The 24,245-nt window shown below is 35.1% G+C and overlaps 1 protein-coding gene across 2 annotated transcripts; it reads left to right on the top strand.

The window, feature by feature from the left end:
- On the top strand, positions 1–24,245 carry LOC114391474 (ABC transporter G family member 24-like). Of its 2 annotated transcripts, XM_028352485.1 has the most exons (14): positions 7–417; positions 2,174–2,250; positions 2,519–2,791; positions 14,449–14,512; positions 14,616–14,762; positions 15,033–15,067; positions 15,196–15,269; positions 15,546–16,480; positions 17,134–17,430; positions 18,310–18,801; positions 19,344–19,492; positions 21,057–21,346; positions 21,450–21,583; positions 23,826–24,245. In XM_028352485.1, the coding sequence occupies exons 1-14, from the start codon at positions 200–202 to the stop codon at positions 23,980–23,982; spliced, it is 3,342 nt and encodes a 1,113-aa protein (XP_028208286.1). In that variant the 5' UTR covers positions 7–199; the 3' UTR covers positions 23,983–24,245. The 2 variants fall into 2 exon arrangements, with proteins under 2 accessions (XP_028208290.1, XP_028208286.1); XM_028352489.1 differs by lacking the exons at positions 21,450–21,583; positions 23,826–24,245 and having other exon boundaries at positions 1–417; positions 19,344–19,488.

Raw genomic sequence — 24,245 nt, 5'->3', positions numbered from 1 at the left:
CCTTCGACCATTTGTTTTTTGTTTTTTGTTTTAATAAAAAAGTCATTGTCTTTCCGCTGGTTTTGCCCCTTCCAAGTGGACGTGGTCCTCTTCTCGTTTTCTCTGACTCCTTCTCTTCTTATTCGCATTCACTCTTTTTTTTTTTTTTTTCAATGTGATTCATTCCTTCACCTCCTATTTTGTGAAGAAAAGAATAAAAATGGTTTCGAAAGATTTGTTGCGGGTGCTTTTATTCTTGCACGTTGTGGCTTCTTCGGTCTTGTTCCGCGGGACGCAGTGCCAGCAAATAAGTGATGATTTTGATAACCCTGTGGTTCTGCCTCGTGTCACCCAGCTCGTTTATGCCCAAATCTCCAACATGACCTCTCTGCTCAATAACGAAATCAAAAGCCACTCCACCTTCTGCGTCAGTGATCCGTGAGTCTACTTCTGTAACACGGCTTTGTCAATACTTAAGTTCTGTTTGAATAAATTTGTGTTGAACACTTACCTGTGGATGGTTTGATTGTGCGATGGAAAGGAAAAGTATTCAGTAAAATTATAATTATTTTTCCTTAAATATGTAATGCATTGATTAATCAAAGATGAAAATGAAAATTTAAGCAAATAAAAAAAAGCAAATATATCTATTTCTTAACTTTTTTCATTGTTAATGAATGAGTTTATACACATAGGAAGGAACATGTCACAAAAATGATTTCCAACATGAAGTTGACTAAGATTTCAGTCAATAAATTTTTATGGGATTAATTTGTGAGACCCCATATTTCGTTTAATTTAAGAGTAAAATATAATTTAATCTTCATCTATTTTTTTATCGTTATAACATTACAATAAACACTTAAAAAATAGAAAAACAAATACAAATTAGAACAAACATAATAATAAACATAACATTGATTAATAAACATAATTTGTCTATTGGTCTAAGATTTCTGTTGCAACACAATTAGGTAATGACAAAATCAAGTTGAGTTTCATTTTTCCTAAGGATTAACTTATTGATTATGTATTTTTGTTGAGTCTCATAGAATAAGGTACTCTTGACATTAAAATTTTTAGAGTAACAAATAAATTATGTTTCTTAATCAATATTATACTTATTATTATTATTATGTATTATGTTTGTTGTTATTTTCTAATTTTTTGAAGTATTTATTTTCATGATTTGTCGTGATTTTGTTTCACCATGTCGCCACCCGAAACACAAGCACCTCAATCAAGGTTCCATCGTGGGCAATTTTGTTTCACTTAGATAGAGAAGGAAAAATGAAATAGGTTATTTTACAAGCTAATGAATAAATTAAAAATCATGTTTATAAAAAAGTCAATATGAATTTATTTTACAAATTAACTCATTTTTTTTCTTTTTTTTTTTGTATTGCTTAACAATAGAACTTCAAGTGAGTTCATTTTATTTGAACACGTGAAACATTGTTTTGATTCCTAAGGTTGGTCACATTGATCTAGAAAGATAAAAAAAATCATGATTTCATATTTTTGGAAGATGAAAATGTCAATGATTTTAGTCTTTTATTTTTTCGACAACTAAATGAATATATGAAAAGGGTTAAATTGATTGACTTTTTTTCGTGTTTCAGTGACTAAAATAAGGGACTAATGTGACCGTGATAGATGCCATATTTTTTGGAACTTACTGTTATTTGGATACTAAAACACAAGTCACTTAAGTCTTGCTTCGTTTTTTTACATAACTTCATTTTTAATATTATTCTTCAAAAGTTTCAAAACTATAACTTTTTTTCTTTACCATTAGAGATTTTTAAGCAGAAAAAATAAGGAATTTCATGATAATTGATGAAGGAGTTCAATGAGATATATTAATGAAGATGCTGCTTCTTTGTTGCTTTTTTATATTTTATTTTGAAATTTTGACTCTTTTCTTGCTGAATTTTTCAAATTTTTGATTACTTATGCTGGGGTCCTTGATTGAGGTTGTGTAATACTTGTTTGACATTTAAAGGTTAATCACGTTGTCTGTTGGTCCTCTGTATTAATGATGAATGGTTTTATAAGTTGTGGCTTCAGATTTAGTTTCAGGTAAATAAAACCTTTTCTTTATGGAGGTAAATAAAACTTAGGAAGTATAACATATGTGATGTATAGAAATAGAAACTGATTTGATTATGAAGTTTGATTTTTCATATTTTAGGGATGCTGATTGGAATAAAGCATTTAATTTTTCTTCTGATTTGGGCTTTGTGTCTTCTTGCATTCTGAAGACTAAAGGTATGAACTCCAACAACTAGAGAAATGATACCATTTATTCATTTCATTTCTTAAAGAAGTGCACAAAAAGAAATGGCACAATTTTTCTCTTTTCTCTTTCATTTTCCTTTATTCTGTTTCCCTGCATCCAGTTAAACATCTTCACTTTGCTTGGTCCTCAAATCTGAATGTGCTCATTTTATTCTTAATTTCTTTTCTTTACCACTGTTTCAATTCTAATACCACTCTTCTTATGCTTTGGAATCTATTGATTCTTATGTAAACACAGGAGATATTACACAACGCTTGTGTACAGCGGCAGAAATAAAGTTTTACTTAAATAGCTTATTGAAGAGGTCTAGTAGTGCCAACTATTTAAAGCCTAACAAGAACTGCAATTTAAACTCATGGGTATCTGGTTGTGAGCCAGGATGGGCCTGTAGTGTTCCCAAGCGCCAGGAAGTTGACCTTCGAAATTCACAGGAGATACCTGCCAGAACTACAGACTGTCAAGCATGTTGTGAGGGGTTCTTCTGTCCTCATGGCATCACATGCATGATACGTAAGTATAACGAGAATCTTCAATAAGCTTTTCTTCATTAATGAACTGTAAATACCTTCTGCATGATTATATACAACTTATTAGCATCTACCTACTTCATAAGAAGTTTATTGTAAATTAGCTTCTTCCTACTTCACAAGAAAGTTTATTGTAAAGGGTATAGGACTACACATGTTAGGCATCCTCTACTAGAGAAAGTATTAACTGGGTAGTAAGAAAGAGATTAAGAGAGAGTGTTTGGATAGAAGAACAGAAGGAATATTCCTCTTGTTTATTGATCTGCAGAATTACAAATGTAAAACAGAGAAGCCCTCTTCTCTCTCCCAAGGACACTTCCTTGTTTAACAAACAAGCTCAATGCTGAATCTAACTACCTTCTCGAGGATCTATTTATCCTCCTTCTAACTAACTTCCCTAACCGAATTAACTGTCTCTAACTGTATTGACCAATCTAACAACATTCTATTAGATCCTTACTGAGTTTTGTTCCTCCTCCTGTACACTAATAAAGGTCTAGGTTCAGTTTGAGACTGACCTTGAACCTCTTTCCTAACCATACCTCCCCCATCAAAAAGAACCTTGTCCTCAAGTTATTCAGGAAATTGTTGCAGAATGTTATCTCTGTTGCTTCTTCTGTTGATTTGTCTTGCCACTGGATCAACAACTACTGTACTTGTTCCCCTTCTTGTTCAATCACTCTAGTCCCCAGCACCTGGTATGGCTGCAGTTTAGTGGAATGCCCTTGCAATTTTGTGGGAAGCTCTGCCTCTACTGAATGTTCTCCTATTGCCAATTTGAGTTGAGACACATAAATACCAGGTGAATTCTGGCCTATGCTGGCAGTTGTAATTGAAAAGCAACTGCTCAACCAGCTTAACCACTTGATAAGGACCATAGTACCTGGTTGCCAACTTAGGATGCAACCTAGTAGGCATTGAAGTTTCTGTATGTGGCCAAATCTTCAGATTTACCCAACCCCCCACCTTTATCTTGGAGGATACCTTATGAGCATTAGCATATTTAGTCATATGGTCTTGAGCCCTCCCCAAATGAAATTTCAGTTGTTTCAAGGCCTCATCCCTCTCCATCAAGTCTTGTGCTACAGCTTCTGCTAGCACTTCTCCTAGAATAAATCTTGCCAAGGAAGGAGGAGCCCTCCCATACACCACTTCAAATGGTGTACACCTTGCTGCTCCTAGATAACTGGTATTATACCAGTATTCTGTCCAAAGTATAAACTCAGCCTAAGTTTTTGGTTGCTCAGAACTAACACATCGGAGATAAGTCTCCAAAGTCCTATTCAACACTTCAGTTTGCCCATCCAATTTAAGATGATAGGCTGTACTCATCCTCAAGATGGTAACGTGTCTCCTAAATAACTCTTGCCAAAAATTACTCACACTCCCGAATGCCCTCCTGACAGAGAGGAATGAAATTCCTGTAGCAACTTTGGAATCCATTCTGAATTAGCTGTCAACACAAGCTTCCCTTTATAATAGAGTCTATCATGCTCCAAAGTGTACTTACCATGAGAGTTAGGATTTTGTAGAAGTTCTTCTTTATTCTTAGATAATGTAGGATCCCTTTGAATTTCCTTGTCAATCTCTGACACCTCCTGTCAATTGGGCTTAGATAACCCTTGCAACTCCTTTTCCTCATCCATCCTTGACAAAGCATTAGCCACCTTATTGGCTGCCGCCATTTTGTACACAATATCAAATTCATACCCCAACAGTTTTGCCAACTAGTTTTGCTGACTTTGGGTAGTAATTCTATGCTCCAACAAATATTTTAAACTCCTCTTATCTGTATAAACCATGAACTTTCTCTGATCTGTATAAACCGTGAACTTTCTTCCTATCAGGTAAAGTCTCCACTGTTGGATGGCTAGAACTAGACCCATCAGCTCCTTCTCATAAACTGATTTTCTCAGAGAAGATTCATACAAAGGCTTGCTTAAAAAAGCTATGGCTTTTTTATTCTAAGACAAAACTGCTCCTATCCCTCTCCTCGAAGCATCACACTCTATTGAAAATGGCTGAGAAAAATCTGGCATTGTGAGTACAGGGGCGGCCTTAGTAATAGCCTGCTGTAATTGTGCAAAAACCTCAGCACTCTCTGGGGACCATTTAAAATTCCCTTTTTTCTACAAATTTGTTAGGGGCCTTGCTATCTTCCCATACCCATTTATAAACCTTCTATACTAACCAGCTAGTCCCAATAAACCTCTCAAAGCCTTTACTGTCTTAGAGATTGGCCATTTCAGAATTGCTTCAACCTTCTTACAGTCCATAGAAACCTCTTTGTATAAAATCATATGACCCAAGTACTCCACTTCTGTTTTCCATAAACTGCACTTTTTAAGATTGACAAAAAGCATCTTTGCTAATATCCCCAATATTGCCCTTAAATGAGTTAAATGATCAGCCCAAGTCTTTCTATACACCTAGATATCATAAAAAAAAACCAATACAAACTTCCTTAGATAAGGCTAAAAGGTAGAATTCATAGCACACTGAAAAGTTGCAAGGGCATTGGTTAATCCAAAAGGCATTACTACAAACTCATAATGCCCTTTGTAAATGTATGAATACAAGTTTTGATGATGTCAAGGTATAATCAAACAAGATTGCTTCAACAAACATTCAAGGTTAAGCATTGCTTCAAGATTAATTCAAGGTCAATCAAACAAGATCAAGAAAAATATAAGGCCTCAAACAATCTCATTGGTTGATCAAGCTTTTGCTTCAAAACACATTGTTTCCAACATCCAAGGCTCTGGTAATCGATTACCAAGCAGTGTAATCGATTACCCGAAGACAATTTTGAAAATCAACTTTTAAAAAGGGTTTTGAATTTGAATTTTGAATCATGTAATCGATTACTAGATGTTTGTGTTGAAAGTTGTATGTTTATATTAAGAATTAATTAGACAACTGGATGTTTATTTTTGGAATTAATTTTCTAGAAGATTGAATAATTACGATCAAGATCAGATTATTTGGATTTGATCTGATTTGATTATTATTTTGGGTCAGAATCAAATCTCTCTGATTTGATCTAATCCCTTTTTATTTACTTTCCTTTTTGTATTTATTATGTAATTGGCAGCCTTGCCTATATATGTAAATCTTTTATTCCTGAATAATATACAAGAATTATTCTTCATCTCCTATTGCTTTTCTCCCCAGCAGTCCCTAAAATCACACGGTATTAGAGCTTCGGCTTTGATCTTGTGGTATCCCGCCATGGAAAAAAACACTACGATTGGAGAAAATTCCTCCACCACTTCTACGAAGTCTAGTGGTAATGAAATTGTATCATCCCCTATCATATCTGATTCTCTGTCCATGGGTACCAATTTACAGCTTGTGATTCAAAAGCTGAATGGTAAAAATTATGTTGAATGGGCTCAATCCGTGAAATTGGCCCTTGATGGCAAGGGAAAGTTGGGCTACCTGATAGGAGACACCTCTCAACCAGGAGTGACCGACCCCTTTCTCCCAAGATGAAAGTAAGAAAATTTACTAATCATCGCATGACTGATCAACTCAATGGACCCTTCCATTGGGAAGCCATATTTATTCCTCCCAACTATGAAAGATGTGTGGGAGGCAGTCCGTGATTGCTATTCTGATCTAGAAAACTCTTCTCAAATTTATGAACTTAAGACTCGGCTGTGGCAGTCCAAACAAGGAGACAAGGATGTCACAACCTTTTACAATCTCAAGGTTACTCTCTGGTAGGAGCTGGACCAGTGCTATGAGGATGATTGGGAAAATCCCAATGATGCAACCAGGTTGAAGAAGAGAGAAGAGAATGATAGAGTTTACATGTTTTTAGTAGGCTTAAATCAAGAACTGGATGAGGTGTGTGGCAAAATTTTGGGCAGAAAACCACTACCGTCAATGCAAGAAGTTGAAAGTTCAGCCCTAGTTGCAAGGGGACACGAACCAGAAGGAGAAAAAAAGAAGCGACCTTGGTGTGATCATTGTAGAAGACCATGACACACTAAGGAAACCTGCTGGAAACTCCATGGAAAACCACCCAACTCAAAAAAGAAACCAACTGGAGAGAGTTGGGCTTTCCAAACCTCAAATGCTGAAAATGTGGAGCAGAAAGGCAACTCCGAGTCATCTCTGTTCACTAAGGAACAACTAGAGTACCTATATAAACTCTTTACCACAAAAATGTCAGTGACTCCATCCTCTTCTTTGGCTCAAAAAGGTATCTCTTTCTTTGCTGCTCTCCTTAGTTCCAAACCTGATTCCAAAGCTCCATGGATCATCGATTCTGGAGCCTCTGACCATATGACAAACTGTTCAAAATTGTTTTTCACATATAGTCCTTGTGCGGGTCACAAAAAGGTCAAAATAGCTGATGGTACCTTTTCTACTATAGCCGATGTTGGTTCTATTCCTATATCTAAAACTTTAACCCTTCACAATGTCCTTCATGTTCCAAATTTATCATGTAATTTGTTGTCTATAAGTAAATTAACACAAGACTTAAATTGTTTGGCTATTTTTTATTCTCTACATGTAAATTTTAGGAGTTGAGTTCGGGGAGGATGATTAGCAACTCTAAAGAGGTTGATGGTCTCTATCTCTTTGAAGATGAGTCTGGTCCTAAGGAGAAACTCCAGAAAAATTGTCTCAATTCAATTCTGATTCATGAAGATGAAGAAATAATGCTATGGCATTATCGGCTAGGTCATCCCAATTTTTTGTATTTGAAGCATTTATTTCCTGACCTCTTTAAAAATAAAAATCCAAATTTGTTTTCTTGTGAAATTTGTCAATTTGCAAAACATCATCGTTCCTCTTATTCCCCTAAGGATTATAAACAATCTAGTCCATTCACCTTAATTCATAGTGACGTTTGAGGACCTTGTCGGGACCCTACACCAAATGGAAAAAGATGGTTTATAACCTTCATAGATGATTATACTCGGATAACATGGGTTCACTTGATGAAAACAAAATCTGAGGTTGAAAGCATATTCAAAACTTTTTTTCAAATGATACAACACAATTTCAAGTGAAAATAAAAGTTTTCCGTAGTGACAACGGAAGGAAATATTTTAACAAACACTTAAGCAAGTTCTTTCTTGAAAATGGCATAATTCATCAAAGCTCTTGTGTTGACACTCCACAACAAAATGGAGAGGCTGAACGGAAAAATAGACACCTTCTTGAAGTAGCTAGGGCATTATTGTTTCAAAATAAGGCACCATAATATCTTTGGGGTGAAGCAATTCTCACTGGAACATATTTGATAAATAGAATGCCTAGCAAAATCTTGAATTTCAGAACTCCATTAGATGTTTTCACAAGTGCTTTTTCAAATAATAGGCTCTCGTGTACTCTACCTCTTAAAATATTTGGGTGCACTGTTTTTGTACATATTCATGAACCAAAACAAGGGAAACCCTAGAGCAAAAAAATGTGTTTTTGTTGGCTATGCTCCCAACCAAAAGGGATACAAATGTTTTGATCCCACTTCCAAGAAAACCTTTGTTACTATGGATGTTACCCTTTTTGAAAAAACTCCTTTTTTTAATGATCGTCTTCAGGGGGGAGACAAGAGGAAGATGTTCAATATTTGCAAACACAAAATTTAGATTTCTCAGAAAGTTTGAATTTTTTGGAAAATTTAGAAGAGGCAGACATTGGAAAAGCAAAAAATTTGGGTGAATCAAACCAGTCAAGTCAAGACTGCCATGAAAATGATATTTCAGAAATTGTATTGTCAAAACCAGAAGTTGAAAATGAGACAATTAGAGTTGGTAACAAAGGTATTCAACCCTTTGACCGTGTTTACTTAAGGAAAAAAAGACCTCAAAGAATAGAACCAAATGATTCTTGAAACTGCCCGTCATCCGAGGATCCATCAGGTAAGAATCCTTCTAGTTTTGTTCAACCCATTCAAAATACTGTGGAATTTGAATCTGTTCTTATTGTTCCTGACCTTGTTGAACCTATTTTTGACAATTTTGACCTTTCTATTGCTGTTAGAAAAGGTGTAAGGTCCTGTACAAAACATCCTATTTCTAATTTTATATCTTATGAAAAATTGTCTCCTACCTTTAGAGCTTTTACTTGTGAACTGACCAAAATAGAAATACCAAGAGATATACAGGAAGCTCTAAGGGTTCCTAAGTGGAAGGAAGCTGTCTTGGAGGAGATGAGAGCTCTAGAAAAAAATTAGACTTGGAAAGTGGTGGACCTACCAAGAGGAAAAACAACCGTGGGATGCAAATGGGTGTTTACTATCAAGTATAACGCATATGGGTCTGTTGAGAGGTACAAGGCTAGGCTAGTTGCCAAAGGCTTCACCCAAACCTATGGTATTGATTACTCAGAAACTTTTGCTCCTGTTGCAAAACTTAACACCATTAGAGTCCTCTTATCATTGGCTGCAAATTTAGATTGGCCATTATAGCAACTTGACATAAAGAATGCCTTTTTAAATGGGGACTTAGAGGAGGAAGTCTACATGGACTCACTTCTTGGTTTTGAATCTCAGTTCAATCAAAAGATTTGCAAGCTTCAAAAGTCTCTCTATGGCTTGAAACAGTCACCTAGAGCATGGTTTGAAAGATTTTCCCAGTTTATTAAGAAGCTAGGATATTCTCAGTGTCAGAGTGATCACACCATGTTTGTGAAACACTTCTGAAGGAAAGATGGCTGTATTAATTGTCTATGTGGATGATATTGTAATTACTGGGGATGATTATAGAGAAATAAATAATTTGAAGGCATCTCTACGGGTGAATTTGAGATTAAAGACCTTGGATCCCTAAAATATTTTTTGGGAATGGAGGTTGCAAGATCAAAAAAGGGGATTGTGGTGTCTCAACAGAAGTATATTTTGGACCTACTCAAAGAAACTGGGATGATGGGTTGTAGGCCAACAAATACTCCAATAGATCCCAACCAGAAACTTCAGAGCGAAGGCAAAGGAGACCCTATAGACACAACCCGATATCAGAGATTAGTGGGGAGGTTAATTTATCTATCCTATACCCGTCTAGATGCCTTTGTAGTCAGTTTAGTGAGCCACTTCATGCAATCACCACACGAAGAACATTTAGAGGCTATCCACCGAATTTTAAGGTACCTTAAAAGTACTTCAGGCAGAGGATTGTTTTTCAAAAAAAATGGACAGCAAGCTATTGAAGTATTCATAGATGCAGACTGGGCAGGATCTATTACTGATCAAAAATCAACATTCGGTTACTACACATTTGTTTGGGGAAACTTGGTTACTTGGAGGAGCAAAAAACAAGAGGACGCCAGCCTAATTTGCATGCCTTTTGTTCCTTCTTCACAGCAAGTTGCTGACATTCTTACAAAAGGATTGTTTAGGCCTAACTTTGAGTTTCTTGTAAGCAAGTTGGACATCTATGCACCAACTTGAGGGGGGGGGGGGTGTTGACAGCTGTATGTCTATATTAAGAATTAATTAGACAGCTGGATGTTTATTTTTGGAATTAATTTTCTAGAAGATTGAATAATTAGGATCAAGATTAGATTATTCGGATTTGATCTGATTAGATTATTATTTCGGGTCAGAATCAAATCTCTCTGATTTGATCTGATCCCTTTTTATTTACTTTCCTTTCTGCATTTATTATGTAATTGACAGCCTTGCCTATATATGTAAATCTTTTATTCCTAAATAATATACAAGAATTATTTTTCTTCTCCTATTGTTTTTCTCCCCAGCAGTCCCTAAAATCACAGTTTGTAATCAATTACCAGCAATAGCACTTCAGAAAATACTTTGAAAAGTCATGACCCTTCAAAATATAACTGTGTAATCGATTACCAAAAAACTGTAATCGATTACCAGTGAAGAATTTCAGAAAAAGCTTTTTGAAAAGACACATCTCTTCAAACCATTTTGAAAAGGCACGATGGACCTATATATATGTGTGTCTGACTTCAAAAAGTAAGAGAGAGATATTCTAAGAGAACTTAATTGTCAAATGCTCTCTCAACAACTCTTGGGCAAACACTTGCAAATCTATTGAGAATTCATCTAGGAACTTCAAATTATATTATCATATCTAAAAGAGAGAAATTCCTCTAGGATCTTCAATTTGTATCATCCACTCTAAAGGAGAGAAATCCTTCTGTTCATCTCAGAAAGTCAGTTGTAATCGAGAGACGGGTTGTCTCTTGGAGAATCTTGAACGCAAGGGTGAGGGATCCCAAGGAGTGTTCAAAGTCTGTAAAGGATTTATCGAGATAGTGGAAAATCTCAAGTGGGTTGCTTGAGGACTGAACGTAGGCACAGAAAGTGGCCAAAGCAGTACAAATTGAGTTTGCATTTCTCTCCTCCCTTATCTCATTTATGTTATTGCAATCAATTTTATCTTGCATATTTAAAGAACATTATTAAATTGATTGTTGCTTCTTCTTCTGCATTTTGAGCCTCTCATTTAGAAGGGGGTTCAAGGTTTGTTAGTGGGAAATTTTGAAACTTAATTCCCCCCCCCCCCTCTTAAGTTATTGAGGCCACTTGTGCAACAAGTGGTATCAGAGTAGGATTCTTGTCTAAAGTTTAAAAACTTCAAGAATAAGTATGGCATCATCTAACTTTCCATTTCCTGAGGGAAATTCTATTAATAGGCCTCTTGTTTTCAATGGCGAGGGTTATCACTATTGGAAAACCCAAATACAGATCTTTATAGAAGCCATAAATTTAAATATATGGGAAGCCATTGAAATTGGTCCCTTCATTCCTACAACGGTAGTGGGAAATGCAACTACAGAAAAACCTAGAGAACAATGGGATGAAGATGAAAGAAGAACGATTCAATATAATTTAAAAGCCAAGAATATAATTACTTCTGCATTGGGCATGGATGAGTATTTTAGAGTCTCAAATTGTAAAAATGCAAAAGAAATGTGAGATACATTACAAGTTACACATGAAGGCACAACTGATGTTAAGAGATCTAGAATAAACACTCTCACACATGAATATGAATTGTTTAGAAGGAATCAATATGAGACCATAAAAGATATGCAAAAGAGATTTATACATATAGTTAATCATCTTGCATCATTGGGAAAAATATTTCCTAATGAAGATCTCATTAACAAAGTGTTGAGATGTTTAAGCAGGCAATGACAACCAAAAGTAACAGCAATTGCAGAATCAAAAGATCTCACCAATATGTCTCTTGCCACTCTTTTTGGAAAACTTCAAGAACATGAAATGGAACTTATGAGACTCTATCAACACGAAGAGAATGACAAAAAAGAGGGAAGGAATTGCACTCAAAGCCTCATCTTCTTCTGTTCATGAGGAAAATGACAAAGAAGACTCAAATGAAAAGAACTTAGAAGAAGATGATGATTTCAGTCTCTTTGTGAAGAGATTCAATAAATTTATGAGAAACAAAGGAGATCAAACTTCAATCCAAAGAAGAAAGGAGAAGATTCCTCCTTAGTTCCGAAATGCTATGAATGCGATCAACCCAGACACTTGAGATTTGATTGTCCTGTCTTTATAAGAAGAATGGAAAAATCCGACAAGAAAAATTTCAAAGATAAGAAAGAAAAGAAAACATACATCACTTGGAAAGATAATGACATGGATTCATCAAGTGATTCAAAAAATGAAATCATAAATCTGGGTCTCATGGCCAAAGACTATAAAATCGGAGTAGAGGTAATGTCTTCTAACTATGACTTATCTATTTCTTTTGATGAATTTCAAGATGCATTCAATGACTTGCATAAAGAATCTATCAAACTTGCCAAATTAGTTTCATATTCTAAGAAAACCATTTCAAGTTTAGAAAAGGAAATTTTGAAGTTAAATGTAGTTAGAAAATCTTAAATATGAAGTTGAAACATTAAAATCAGTAGATGAAGACCAATTATCCAAAAAATGATTAGTGCAAGAAAACAATAAAGCATCTCATTCATGTGAATGTTGTGATAAATTCAAAGAAGAAATTGTAGATTTAAAAATTGCTCTTGCCAAATTTACTCTTGATAAAAATAATTTAGATATTATATTAGGCAAACAAAGATGTGTTCTTGATAAGGTTGGATTAGGATATAATCTTGAAAATCAACAAAAGATGTATAAAAATTTCTTTGTCTCCACTCAAAAGACTAGTTCTCCCTTCTTAGCATGCTTTTAATGTGGTAAGAAAGGTCATAGTGCATTAACATGTTATATTAGAAAGAATGGTAGTAGCATTGGAAAAATGGTATGGGTTCCAAAAGGATCTTTAGTCAAAACCAACATTCAAGGACCCAAGAGAATTTGGGTACCAAAATCAAAATATGATTATATGAATGATGGACTCCTTGAAGCAAAGTTGTTATTGCAATCAATTTTGTCTTGCATGTTTAAAGAACATTATTAAATTAATTGTTACTTCTTCTTCTGCATTTTGAGCCTATCATTTAGAAGGGGGTTAAAAGTTTGTTAGTGGGAAATTTTGAAATTTAATTCACTCCTCCCCCCCCCCCCCCCCCCTCCCCTCTTAAGTTATTGAGGTCACTTGTCCAACACCCTTGATTTGTTCTATAAGCTGTTTTTGGTATGTCATCCTAGAACATCCTAATCTGATGGTACCCAGCTTTTAAATCAATCTTTGAAAAATACTCAACCCGATTCAGTTCATCTAATAGCTCCTCCATTACTGGAATTGGAAATTTGTCCGATATTGTAACTTTATTCAAAGCTCTATAGTCTATAAAAAATCTCCAGCTACTATCTTTTTTACTAGTATCACAAGACTAGAATAGGGACTATTGCTAGGCCTTATAATTCCAACATTCAGTATATCTATTACTTGTTTTTCTATCTCATTTTTTTTGTAAATAGGACTACTCATGTTAGGAATCCTCGGCTAGAGAAAGTATTAACTGGGTAGTAAGAAAGAGATTGAGAGAGAGAGTGTTTGGATAGAAGAGAAGAAGGAATGTTCCTCTTGTTTATTGATCTGCAGAATTACAAAGGTAAAACTGAGAAGCCCTTTTCTCTCTCACAAGGACACTTCCTTGTTTAACAAGCAAGCACAATGCTGAATCTAACTACCTTCTCAAGGATCTATTTATCCTCCTTCTAACTAACTTCCCTAACCGAATTAACTGATCTAACAGCATTCTGTTAGATCCTTACCGAGTTTTGTTCCTCCTCCTATACACTAATAAAGGTCTAGGTTCAGTTTGAGACTGACCTTGATCCTCTTTCCTAACAACACAGCCAGAAAATTTTTTTTTGGCATAATTCAGTGAGAAGTTACCAAGATTCAAGGGTGGTTGTTGGATAAGTCAAAGTGGTGGGAACCAGTTATCTATCCAAATGTTAATTAACAATGCCAATTCGTTCTAGGAAAAAAATTCTGACAAAAAGATACTGGCTTTCTATTCTGTTGTAAAGGTCCAGTGAGGATTTTGATTGCTGGGTAATTCATATGGTTTTGGAACTAAATCTGATGTTATGTTAGTCAATAAACTAAAATAAAATCTAAATCAGCTTCCTTTTCTACGATAATATCTGTAGTAAAATTAAAGCATATTGACATCATATGTAATAACTATATTGATTATCAGTATCCATGCAAATGATGTTTCTAATGCTTTCATGTTTTTGTGGTATTTGAAATATTTTTCTTGAAGCTTGCCCTCTAGGTTCCTATTGCCCTCTTGCTACACTCAATAACGCAACTGGTGTTTGCGAACCGTGAGTTCTAATTCTTGCTATATGGTCTGTTACTCTGTTTATGCGTACAGTTATTACTTGCATTCTTTGTCTAGAAGATTAGTTGACAGATAAATTTCTGCAGATATCTTTATCAACTGCCTCCATTGCAGCCAAATCATACCTGTGGAGGAGCAAATATTTGGGCTGATGTTAGTAGCAGTAGTGAGATGTTTTGTTCAGCAGGATCGTATTGCTCCACAATTACCAAGAGAATTCCTTGCAGTAGTGGGTATTATTTTATTCCAACCATTGGTTACTCCAAATAGACTGCGATAAGTTGGACCCTGGATGAAGTAATCCAAAGTATTTAAGATATTGGATGACATGACCTTTCATAGTTGCACTTGAACACATCATACTTTAAAGTAGTCAGTAAAAAATGAGCGCTTTAGTTTATTTATAAGTATACTATTATGTTCTTTTGATGGTAATAAAAACAATTATGCTCCCTTTGTGTTCATTATCCTGATACTTCGAAACTTCTCCCTTGTTATTTCAGGCATTACTGCAGGATGGGTTCTACATCTGAGCAAAGTAAGATCCCGTGGATTGTGTTGTGAATTATGGCAATTAGACATCTGTGTTTCAGTCTTAGATTCTCTCATAAGCTTCTGACCAAATGTTTCCGGAGTACATATGACCATTTACTGATTGTCTTGTAGGATGCTTCAGGTTGAGTTCATGTGATTCAAACACTGTGACCCAAAATATGCATGCATACGGAATTATGCTCATTGTAAGTTGTTACCTCTTAATTTGATGGATTATGGAATTGGCATATTAGTTTATATATGTGCATTTATTAGTGGAATTTGGACTTAGGTCCTCATTCAATCCTACAAAATCGGCTTGTAAGGTGAGAATTGTCCAAGTTTTATAAGCTCTATTTAAGCCATATCTCTAATTGATGTGGAACTAAACCATCATCCTTGAGGATGCAATTAAGGCAGCTCCCAAAGAGGCTACACAGGCCATGTTGGTAGATGTTAACAGTCTTTAACTGCTTATGCAGGCTGCTTTGAGTACTTTGCTACTCATTATCTACAGCTGTTCTGACCAAGTTCTCACTACTAGAGAAAGGAGAATGGCCAAGTCCAGAGAAGCAGCAGCCAGAAGTGTAAGGAAGACTGCAAATGCACGCCAAAGATGGAAAGATGCAAAAGATGCTACTAAGAAGGGTGCAAGTGGACTGCAAGCTCAACTATCGCAAACATTTTCTCGAAAAAAGGACTTCGTAGACCCTGAAGAAATTAAAATTTTGAATCAACCAACTACTGAAACAGATATTGAATTGTTTTCACATTCACATCCTATTACCTCAAATATGGTTGGTAGTTCATCAGCTTGGCCAAAGGAAAAGGGAAAAGAACCCAATGATCTGATGCAGATGATACATGAAACAAAAAATGATCCAAATATTAGGAACAACATTCGTGTAGAAATAGAAACTAGAGATAAAAATGTTACAGCAAGAGTGCCTAAAGAAAAGCAACTGCATACACATAGCCAAATTTTTAAGTATGCATATGCTCAACTTGAGAAAGAGAAGGCTCAGCAACAAGAAAACAAGAACCTTACCTTCTCAGGAGTAATTAGTATGGCTACCAGAAGTGAACAAAGGAAAAGGCCTTTAATTGAAATATCTTTCAAAGATCTAACTCTCACTTTGAAAGCATACAATAAACATATATTGAGATCTGTTACTGGGAAAATTAAACCTGGCCGCATCACTGCTGTCATGGGTCCATCAGGTGCGGGCAAGACAACTTTTCTTTCAGCAATAGCTGGGAAGGCATTTGGATGCAAGGTGACTGGTTCCATTTTTATAAATGGAAAGAATGAATCAATCCACTCCTATAAGAAAATTATTGGCTTTGTGCCACAAGATGATATAGTTCATGGAAACCTGACGGTGGAAGAAAATTTCCGGTTCAGTGCACTGTGCAGGTAAATCACATGGTTTGAAATTCCAGATGCTGTATATTCTCTTTTTTTTTTTCAAGTTTATGCATTTAACATTGGCGTCCTAGATTTATACTTCATAGATTCTCCTTCTTTTCTACTTATTCCTGGATCAAGTTATACTCTTTCACTTACATTTTTTGTGATCACGTCAATATAAAAGGAGTAGCTGGTTTAAACATAAGAGACTAGACAGTTTACGTGAAACTTTATTATCAATTATATCTTAAATTCTTAATGATTCGTATTAGGTGGGAAAATGAAGAAATTGAAGTGTATTATTGACTAGAGGAAAATCATGGGGTTTCTTGGTCACCATTTGCCAACATGCTTTAAGTATTGGTGGCACTATGATTATAATTTAATTTGAGCCTATGTTGTGGAAATGGAATATTTAAGTTGTCATTAAATAGCCTTTTAAGTTTCTATTCGTATTTATTTTTAGATAGTCTAGCAAGAAGCAGCATTTTGAAACTTATTGTCATCATCTTAGATGCTTGCCTACTATATCAATTTTCTTTTGTCTAGATTAATTTCATGCCCTTATTTGCTAATACTTGGGTACATATTATTGTTTGTGCTAGCTTTTGTAGGTCTCAATATTTTGGTACTAAAATGAATTTTTTTTACTGTGAAAGGCTATCTGCTGACTTGCCAAAACCAGACAAAGTTCTGATTGTTGAAAGAGTTATTGAATTCTTAGGGCTTCAATCTGTACGGAATCATTTGGTTGGAACTGTAGAAAAGCGAGGGATATCTGGAGGCCAAAGGAAGCGTGTAAATGTTGGATTGGAAATGGTCATGGAACCTTCACTCATGATCTTGGATGAACCCACGTCTGGGTTGGACAGTGCATCATCTCAACTCCTTCTTAGAGCACTAAGACGTGAAGCTCTTGAAGGAGTGAACATTTGCATGGTGGTTCACCAACCCAGGTGACTCTCAATTCCATGTCTTCTACATCATGGAGATATGGCTAGCCTCATTTATGATTATATTATTTTTCAGTTGATTTTATATATTTTTTTAATATAAAAGTAGGGAACAGTTGTTCAGCAGATAGTTGCTGCTAATATTTAGAATCCTAGATTTTTATATTCTTAACATGTTTCCTGAGGAAATAAATTTCATTCAACTGATCTAATGATCATGTTGGTTCAGAAAGTTTAGAGCCAGGGTAGCCCAGAAAATCAAAGCAATATTTCAAGGCTGTATAATTCAGGTTTTGGGGTAAGATATGGCCAATAAAGTGGGTAAATTCAGGACTTATTACCAGAATATTGGGGATGATGGTGGAAGACCAACTTGGCTTCTGGAGGGATTTTGGATAATATGAGAGCTTAGGCTAGATCTGAACAATATTTATAAAGATTTTCTAGGAAAGAAAATCAGGAAAATTGGGAAGTGTAGAGAGGGAATTTTGGGGGATTCATAGAGAATATAAATGGAATAAGGAAGGAAGAGGGAGTATAAGAACTAACAAACACTATGGGAATTGATTGGGAGGAACTAGTACCATGAGTGCTTGGTTTATCTTCGTGTTTTCTTTTCAGTTTGAGTGTTCTATACGTCTATACACTTACTAGATCCCACTGATATGAAATCATCTTGATATTGGGCCAGAAGAAGAGATACACACTTATTTCTGAGCTTTGTGTGATTCTTATCCAGTTTCCATTACACACCTCTCTCTGCATGGGCATTATGAATGAGAAACCTGAAGATTGATCTCGTATTCCATGCATTAATTTGGAATTGTGAACAGTATGATTTGTTTCAATTTGATTTATTAAGGATTTAACCTTTTCCTGTAGCTATGCTTTGGTTCAGATGTTTGATGACTTGATACTCCTGGCAAAAGGTGGTCTTACTGTATATCATGGATCAGTCAAGAAAGTCGAAAAATACTTTGCAGACCTTGGGATAAATATTCCAAAGCGCATTAATCCTCCAGATTACTTCATTGACATTTTGGAGGGCATAGAAGTACCTAGTGGAAGTTCAGGAGTCAGTTATAAAGAGCTGCCAGTTAGATGGATGCTTCATAATGGATACCCTGTGCCTCTTGATATGCAGCAGAATGCAGCACAATTTGATATGTATGCAACTGTAAACCCAGCTAAAGAAACAGATCCCGATAGCTCTGGCCATGAAGAAAGAAGCTTTGTTGGAGAATTATGGGATGATGTGAGAAATGGTATGGAACTAAAGAGGGAGAAAATAAGACTCAACTTTTTAAAATCAAAGGATTTCTCTGACCGCAAAACTCCTGGTATATTCAAGCAATACAAATACTTCCTTATACGGTAAGCCATCGAATGACTTCAATTATTTGTTAACTTGAACATTTTTCAGATTTCAGACTGCTCATTAAGATCTTCCTTAATATGGGCTATTTTTTTCCCAGGAGCATTAGAATTATCTTGCAGAAAATAGTTCTTCTTTTAAAAAATGTAGCATGGATAGTGTCAGTAGATTTTGTTAATGTTGCAGATTGAAAAATTTTATTTGAGTTTTCACGATCTAAATTTCTGTGTGGTTTAAGGGAGGCCTGAAGAAATGGAAGGAAAAGTACAAGTAAAACCTTTTCTTCTGAGAAAATATATGATTGTCATCGCCTTGCCCCACTCCTTTATTGTATTTTGGGAACTAAAATTGATTTTTTTTTTTATGAAACTAAATTGGAATTTAAATGTCACCATGTCTTTTCTCAATTAAGTACCATTTCCTATTGATGAGAGAGAGAGAGTAGCAACTAACCTTTTAATAATGAACTGGCCTTCTCAATTTGGTTTCTTCACTTTCTTGTTAGTTGGTGGAACCCTAATTCATGCCAATGTTGTTTCAGGGTTGGTAAACAGCGATTACGAGAGGCTAAGATCCAAGCTATAGATTATTTAATATTATTACTTGCTGGAGCCTGCTTAGGAGCACTTACTAAAGCAAGTGATCAGACCTTTGGTGCAGCTGGATACACCTATACGGTGATTGCTGTATGTAAGATAATTGACTTCTAATACATAGTCGTAAAACATTATATCATTTTTCTAAAGCATTACAAGTTAATTGACTTATAAAGCAAGCTACAGAATACTCTTCATGTTATATCAGTTTTCTTTGCTATTGTATGTTTTGAATTATGTTGGAAACTAGTCTGTGATGATAATGCACAGGTTTTTTTTTTTTTTTTTCCTGTAATAATATCGCAATAATTTTAAGGACGAGCCTTGCATGATAGTAAAGTTGTTACCTTGTTGCCTAGTGGGGTTTAAGGCTGAGTACATCTATCCTTCTCATACCCCACCAACTGGTAACTGGTAGCCTCATGCACTGGTGCCCAGTATCTCTATTTTCAAAAACAAATATATACTAACAATTTTTTGGCTGCAGAGTAAGATTATTCATGTGTCTACTAAAATTGTATTATTGTGTTAGTTTAAAATTACATGGTTGGCCCTGAAATAAAATTAAAATATTACTATTTAATACCTCTATTAAAACATTATGTTGTCTCTGGAAAATTGTTTTTGAAAATCACAGCACAAAACATTTGTCCTAAATGAAGAATAAAATCTGAACATACAAATACTTGATAGAACAAAGACTTGCATAAGAATGACTTGGAGTATGCTTGTTTATTAGAAGATAACTTCATTTGCTGATGATCCCCAAATTTCAATGAAGTAATTGTTTAATCCAAATATGCTTACAACTAGCTGTAATGATCTATTTAACTAGGGCCGCTTTTGGGGAACATCTTAGTTCCTCATCAGGTGCCTCTTCCTAAGAGAGAAATCTGATCATATTGCCATAACAATAAGCGTAGACCGTAGTTGATAATCTAGTTTCTCCAACTGGCTTCTTCATTTGTTGGCATGACGGGATGGGTATTCAATTCAAGATGATCATATATACCTTGACTGAAGAACCTGAGCTCCATAGAAGCTTACCAAGCTAAGTAGTTCAAAATTTCTCATTAGAGTTGTAGGAATCCATTTCTCATCAGGTGCAGAAGCTTTTTAACAGAACTGCAACACCTTGAGCAAAAGCAAAGCAAGACTGATTTTGAAAAGCATTTAGGGTGAACTTAAGAGAAATTAGAAACAAGTTCTGTGAATTGCTTAAGTAGCAATCAGCAGTTAACTTTCTTGATAACTGATATTTATACATACAAAAGAATCAATACTTTTTACATTTGCATGATTAATAATAAAGGCATAAAGATTGGCATGACTATACATTTTTCAATAATACTTAACTCTCACAATTCCGAATGACATATTAATCGATAATGTCACTGTTTCCGTCACAAATAATTAATAAATTTTCTCTTCAAACTACAGAAATTTCAAACTGCTCATGATAACACAATTCATATTTGCATTTGTTCTGACAAACATATTCTCATCAAATCACTTTCTGTTTGAACCTTGGGGTAAGTAATGGAAGATTTTCAATATGATTTTCATGGAGTTAGTATAGATTTAACGTTATTGAAAATAGACTTTCAGATTCTTGTGTACAATGCTTTATTCTAATTTATTATTATTGTTAATTTCAGCTCTTCTATGCAAAATAGCTGCCTTGAGATCTTTTTCTCTGGATAAATTACACTACTGGAGGGAGAGTGATTCTGGCATGAGCAGCTTGGCATACTTTCTCTCTAAAGACACAATTGATCATTTCAATACAGTGATCAAACCTGTTGTTTACCTCTCAATGTTCTATTTCTTTACCTATCCAAGATCGACTTTTGCAGATAATTACATTGTGCTGCTTTGTCTTGTATATTGTGTGACCGGCGTAGCATATGCATTCGCAATACTCTTTGAACCTGGCGCAGCCCAGCTGGTGAGCATTAGAAGCAAATAATAAAACTCTTACAACAGCCAATTAAAATTTTACTCATCATTATGTTTTTGCTTCCCCTCTAACATGTTACTGTTTCTTGCAGTGGTCAGTACTTCTTCCAGTTGTTTTCACACTCATTGCAACACAAACAAAAGATAGTAAATTTTTGAAGGATATAGCTTATTTGTGCTACTCTAGGTGGGCTTTAGAAGCGTTCATAATTGCAAATGCTGAAAGGTAGCTTACTGTTAAGTATGATTGTTGATTGAACTCCAGTAGTGCTTGCTTTATGTTCCCTTAGCAATTTCCTAATTTGTCTGCATGTGTAGAGAAGTAAGCAAGGTTGCTACATCTCCTTGGGTGAGAGTATACTCTGCAAAATAAACTAGGGTTACTTTGTTAGACATCCCCAGTAACAGATAAGCTGCTTGGCCCAAATCAGTGAAAAACCTATGAGAACTAGGAGATTGAGGTGGGGAACTTGGACCATTTGAGACATTAATGGGAATGGCTATGAAGATGGAGGATACAATGATTAGAAGAATGATAAATACATTATGTCAGCAAACAACATAACGGGTTGGAAGGAAATGCACTACTGTCTTTTCTCAGTTTATAAGTTGTGGTTCCCACAAAGAGATAGGACAAGGAATGGAATGGGTATCATTATGTGACTCTCTTAAGGAGGAAAGAGTACAGTTGAAAAGGAAACATGATCTGATCATTGTCATAAAGCTTTTCATGGAAGGAAATGGAAATACTTTAAGTATGCTTGTTAAGTTGGACAAGACGCTTAGTGTTAGATTTCATCTTAAAACAAATTGGCATTAAGTAAAGTTTCCCCGAAAACTAAGGCAAACAATGTGGGACTTCCTAACACCTCCCTCCACAGATATCTTCAAGAAGATGCAATTTACCAAGATGGACTATAGGTTCGGATATCATGTTAGATTTAATCTTAAAATCAATTAGCATTAAGTGAAGTTGTCTAACAGATATATAAGTTATATCCCAAAAACTGAGACAAGCTATGTGGGACTTTCTAATGCTTAGAAAATCTGTTTTGGGGTGGATTTGGAGGGGATGATCCTAACCATTTCACTTGAAGAATAAAGGATCTAACCAAACATGTTGGAAATGAAAATTGTTGGAGGGCCCATGGTGGATGTCAGTTTTTGAACAAAATAATGAGGGAAAGACTACTTTGAAAATGACATATTAGCCTAAGATTTGATTATATCTAATTCCTTGAACAAAGAAGAGTTAGAAATATGTTGTTGGTTTTAGAAATGGAAGCTTGAAACATAGTTTGATTACACCAACAAGTCTTTACCCATTAGGGAGGGAGAAACACAAATTGATTATTGCTTGAAATAATGAAGGATAACAAAATATGATGTAATGATTGTAAAGTGATGCCTTAGGAGTGTTTAATCAACCAAAATAGGATAAATGATTCTAGATGTACATGTGATGGATTATGCCTCTGAAAGATGAAGTTGAAAATGCGTTTAGAGGTTAAGAAGCTTAATGCTGGCATTTCAAAAGTGTCAAGGACCAGCTCTAGAGAAATCTAAAGTTGTTGTTAGGTGAAAAGGCTCAGGGTTGTGAATGGTTTTGACATTTAACAAGCTCCCTCATGTAAGGCAGTATGAGCTGGAGATGTGGACAATGCACACAAGCTCACCTATCTTGCATTTGAAATTCAAACTTCTCTTTAGAAGATTGGGGTAACTAACTCTTGACCATTTGGTTGTAAAAGTTTTGATACCATATCAGGGAATACTTATTCCGATCCAAAAGCTTTTAGTTGTTAAGTGAAGATTCCTGACTAGTTTTGTTATGTAACAAAAAGGAAACTAAATAACCTCATTCGAGAAAGATTCTAGAAAAGTTACTTGGGGAATGTGGAAGGGTACAATTTCGTAAGAAATGGGATGGTTGCTTGGATACATGACATAGCTTATAGCTATGAAGGAGTTAAGGGAATATAAGGGCTATTAAGCCTTGTACATAAAGAAGCATGATCTGGTGGGTGATAGAAATAAATATCTTTTACCAGTTTCTAGTGCTAATTTCTCAAATATTTTAATCATCAAATCTTAAATGGCTGAAATTCAATTTATTGTTGGATGAAGTTTTCTACTTGAAACACAATACACAATTTCTACTCACTACTTTTAGTACCTGTCTCTAGTAAATGAGTAATAGGCAGGAGTACTTTAGCACAATCTAAGGTGAATCATAAACTATGACTAAATTGTAGTTTCATTTGCATCAAGTGAATGTAAAGAAAATGAGAAGCTCCCCGATAAATAGGCTTATGATATATTCTTCAGTTTTTTTTCAATGTGCTTAATATCAGCATTTTATACTATGAATATAAATATAAGAAAAATATTAAAGTACTTGATGTACATATTAATTGTTCTTAATTTGAATCTAGATACTGTTTGTGCTAATTACTTCTATACTGTAGGTATCATGGGGTGTGGCTCTTAACTCGTTGTGGTTCACTACTGAAAAGTGGCTATAATCTTAATGATTGGGGTTTGTGTATATCTATCCTTATTCTCATGGGTGTAATTGCTCGGGCAGTAGCATTTATCTCTATGCTCACATTTCTAAAGAAGTAAGTCCAATCTGGTAGCTGCCACATTCACAATCTTGAAATTTGGGGTGTACAAATTTGAAGGAAAACATATGTTCAGTTCAGGATCGATTACATCAGGATTCTCATTATTCGAGAATGTTGGATTAATGTGTTGGGGCTGATATTGATTATTGACACGATATTATGCAAATTCCTATTGATAGGATCACGTTATGTAGATACGGCAACATTTATGTTCATAATCTGCTGATTTTTTTATATTATAGCCTTGTCCATTTATGGCTA

The sequence above is a fragment of the Glycine soja genome, chromosome 2, assembly GCF_004193775.1.
Source record: "Glycine soja cultivar W05 chromosome 2, ASM419377v2, whole genome shotgun sequence".
Taxonomy (NCBI): domain Eukaryota; kingdom Viridiplantae; phylum Streptophyta; class Magnoliopsida; order Fabales; family Fabaceae; genus Glycine; species Glycine soja.
This window is presented reverse-complemented; position numbering and strand designations above follow the sequence as displayed.

Excerpts from the sequence above, each read along its gene's own strand:
- LOC114391474 (XM_028352485.1), top strand. The coding sequence starts at position 200 with ATGGTTTCGAAAGATTTGTTGCGGGTGCTTTTATTCTTGCACGTTGTG. Across the intron at positions 2,792-14,448 it reads TGGCATCACATGCATGATAC|CTTGCCCTCTAGGTTCCTAT; the intron begins GTAAGTATAACG and ends TTTTTCTTGAAG. Across the intron at positions 21,347-21,449 it reads AACCTGGCGCAGCCCAGCTG|TGGTCAGTACTTCTTCCAGT; the intron begins GTGAGCATTAGA and ends TGTTTCTTGCAG.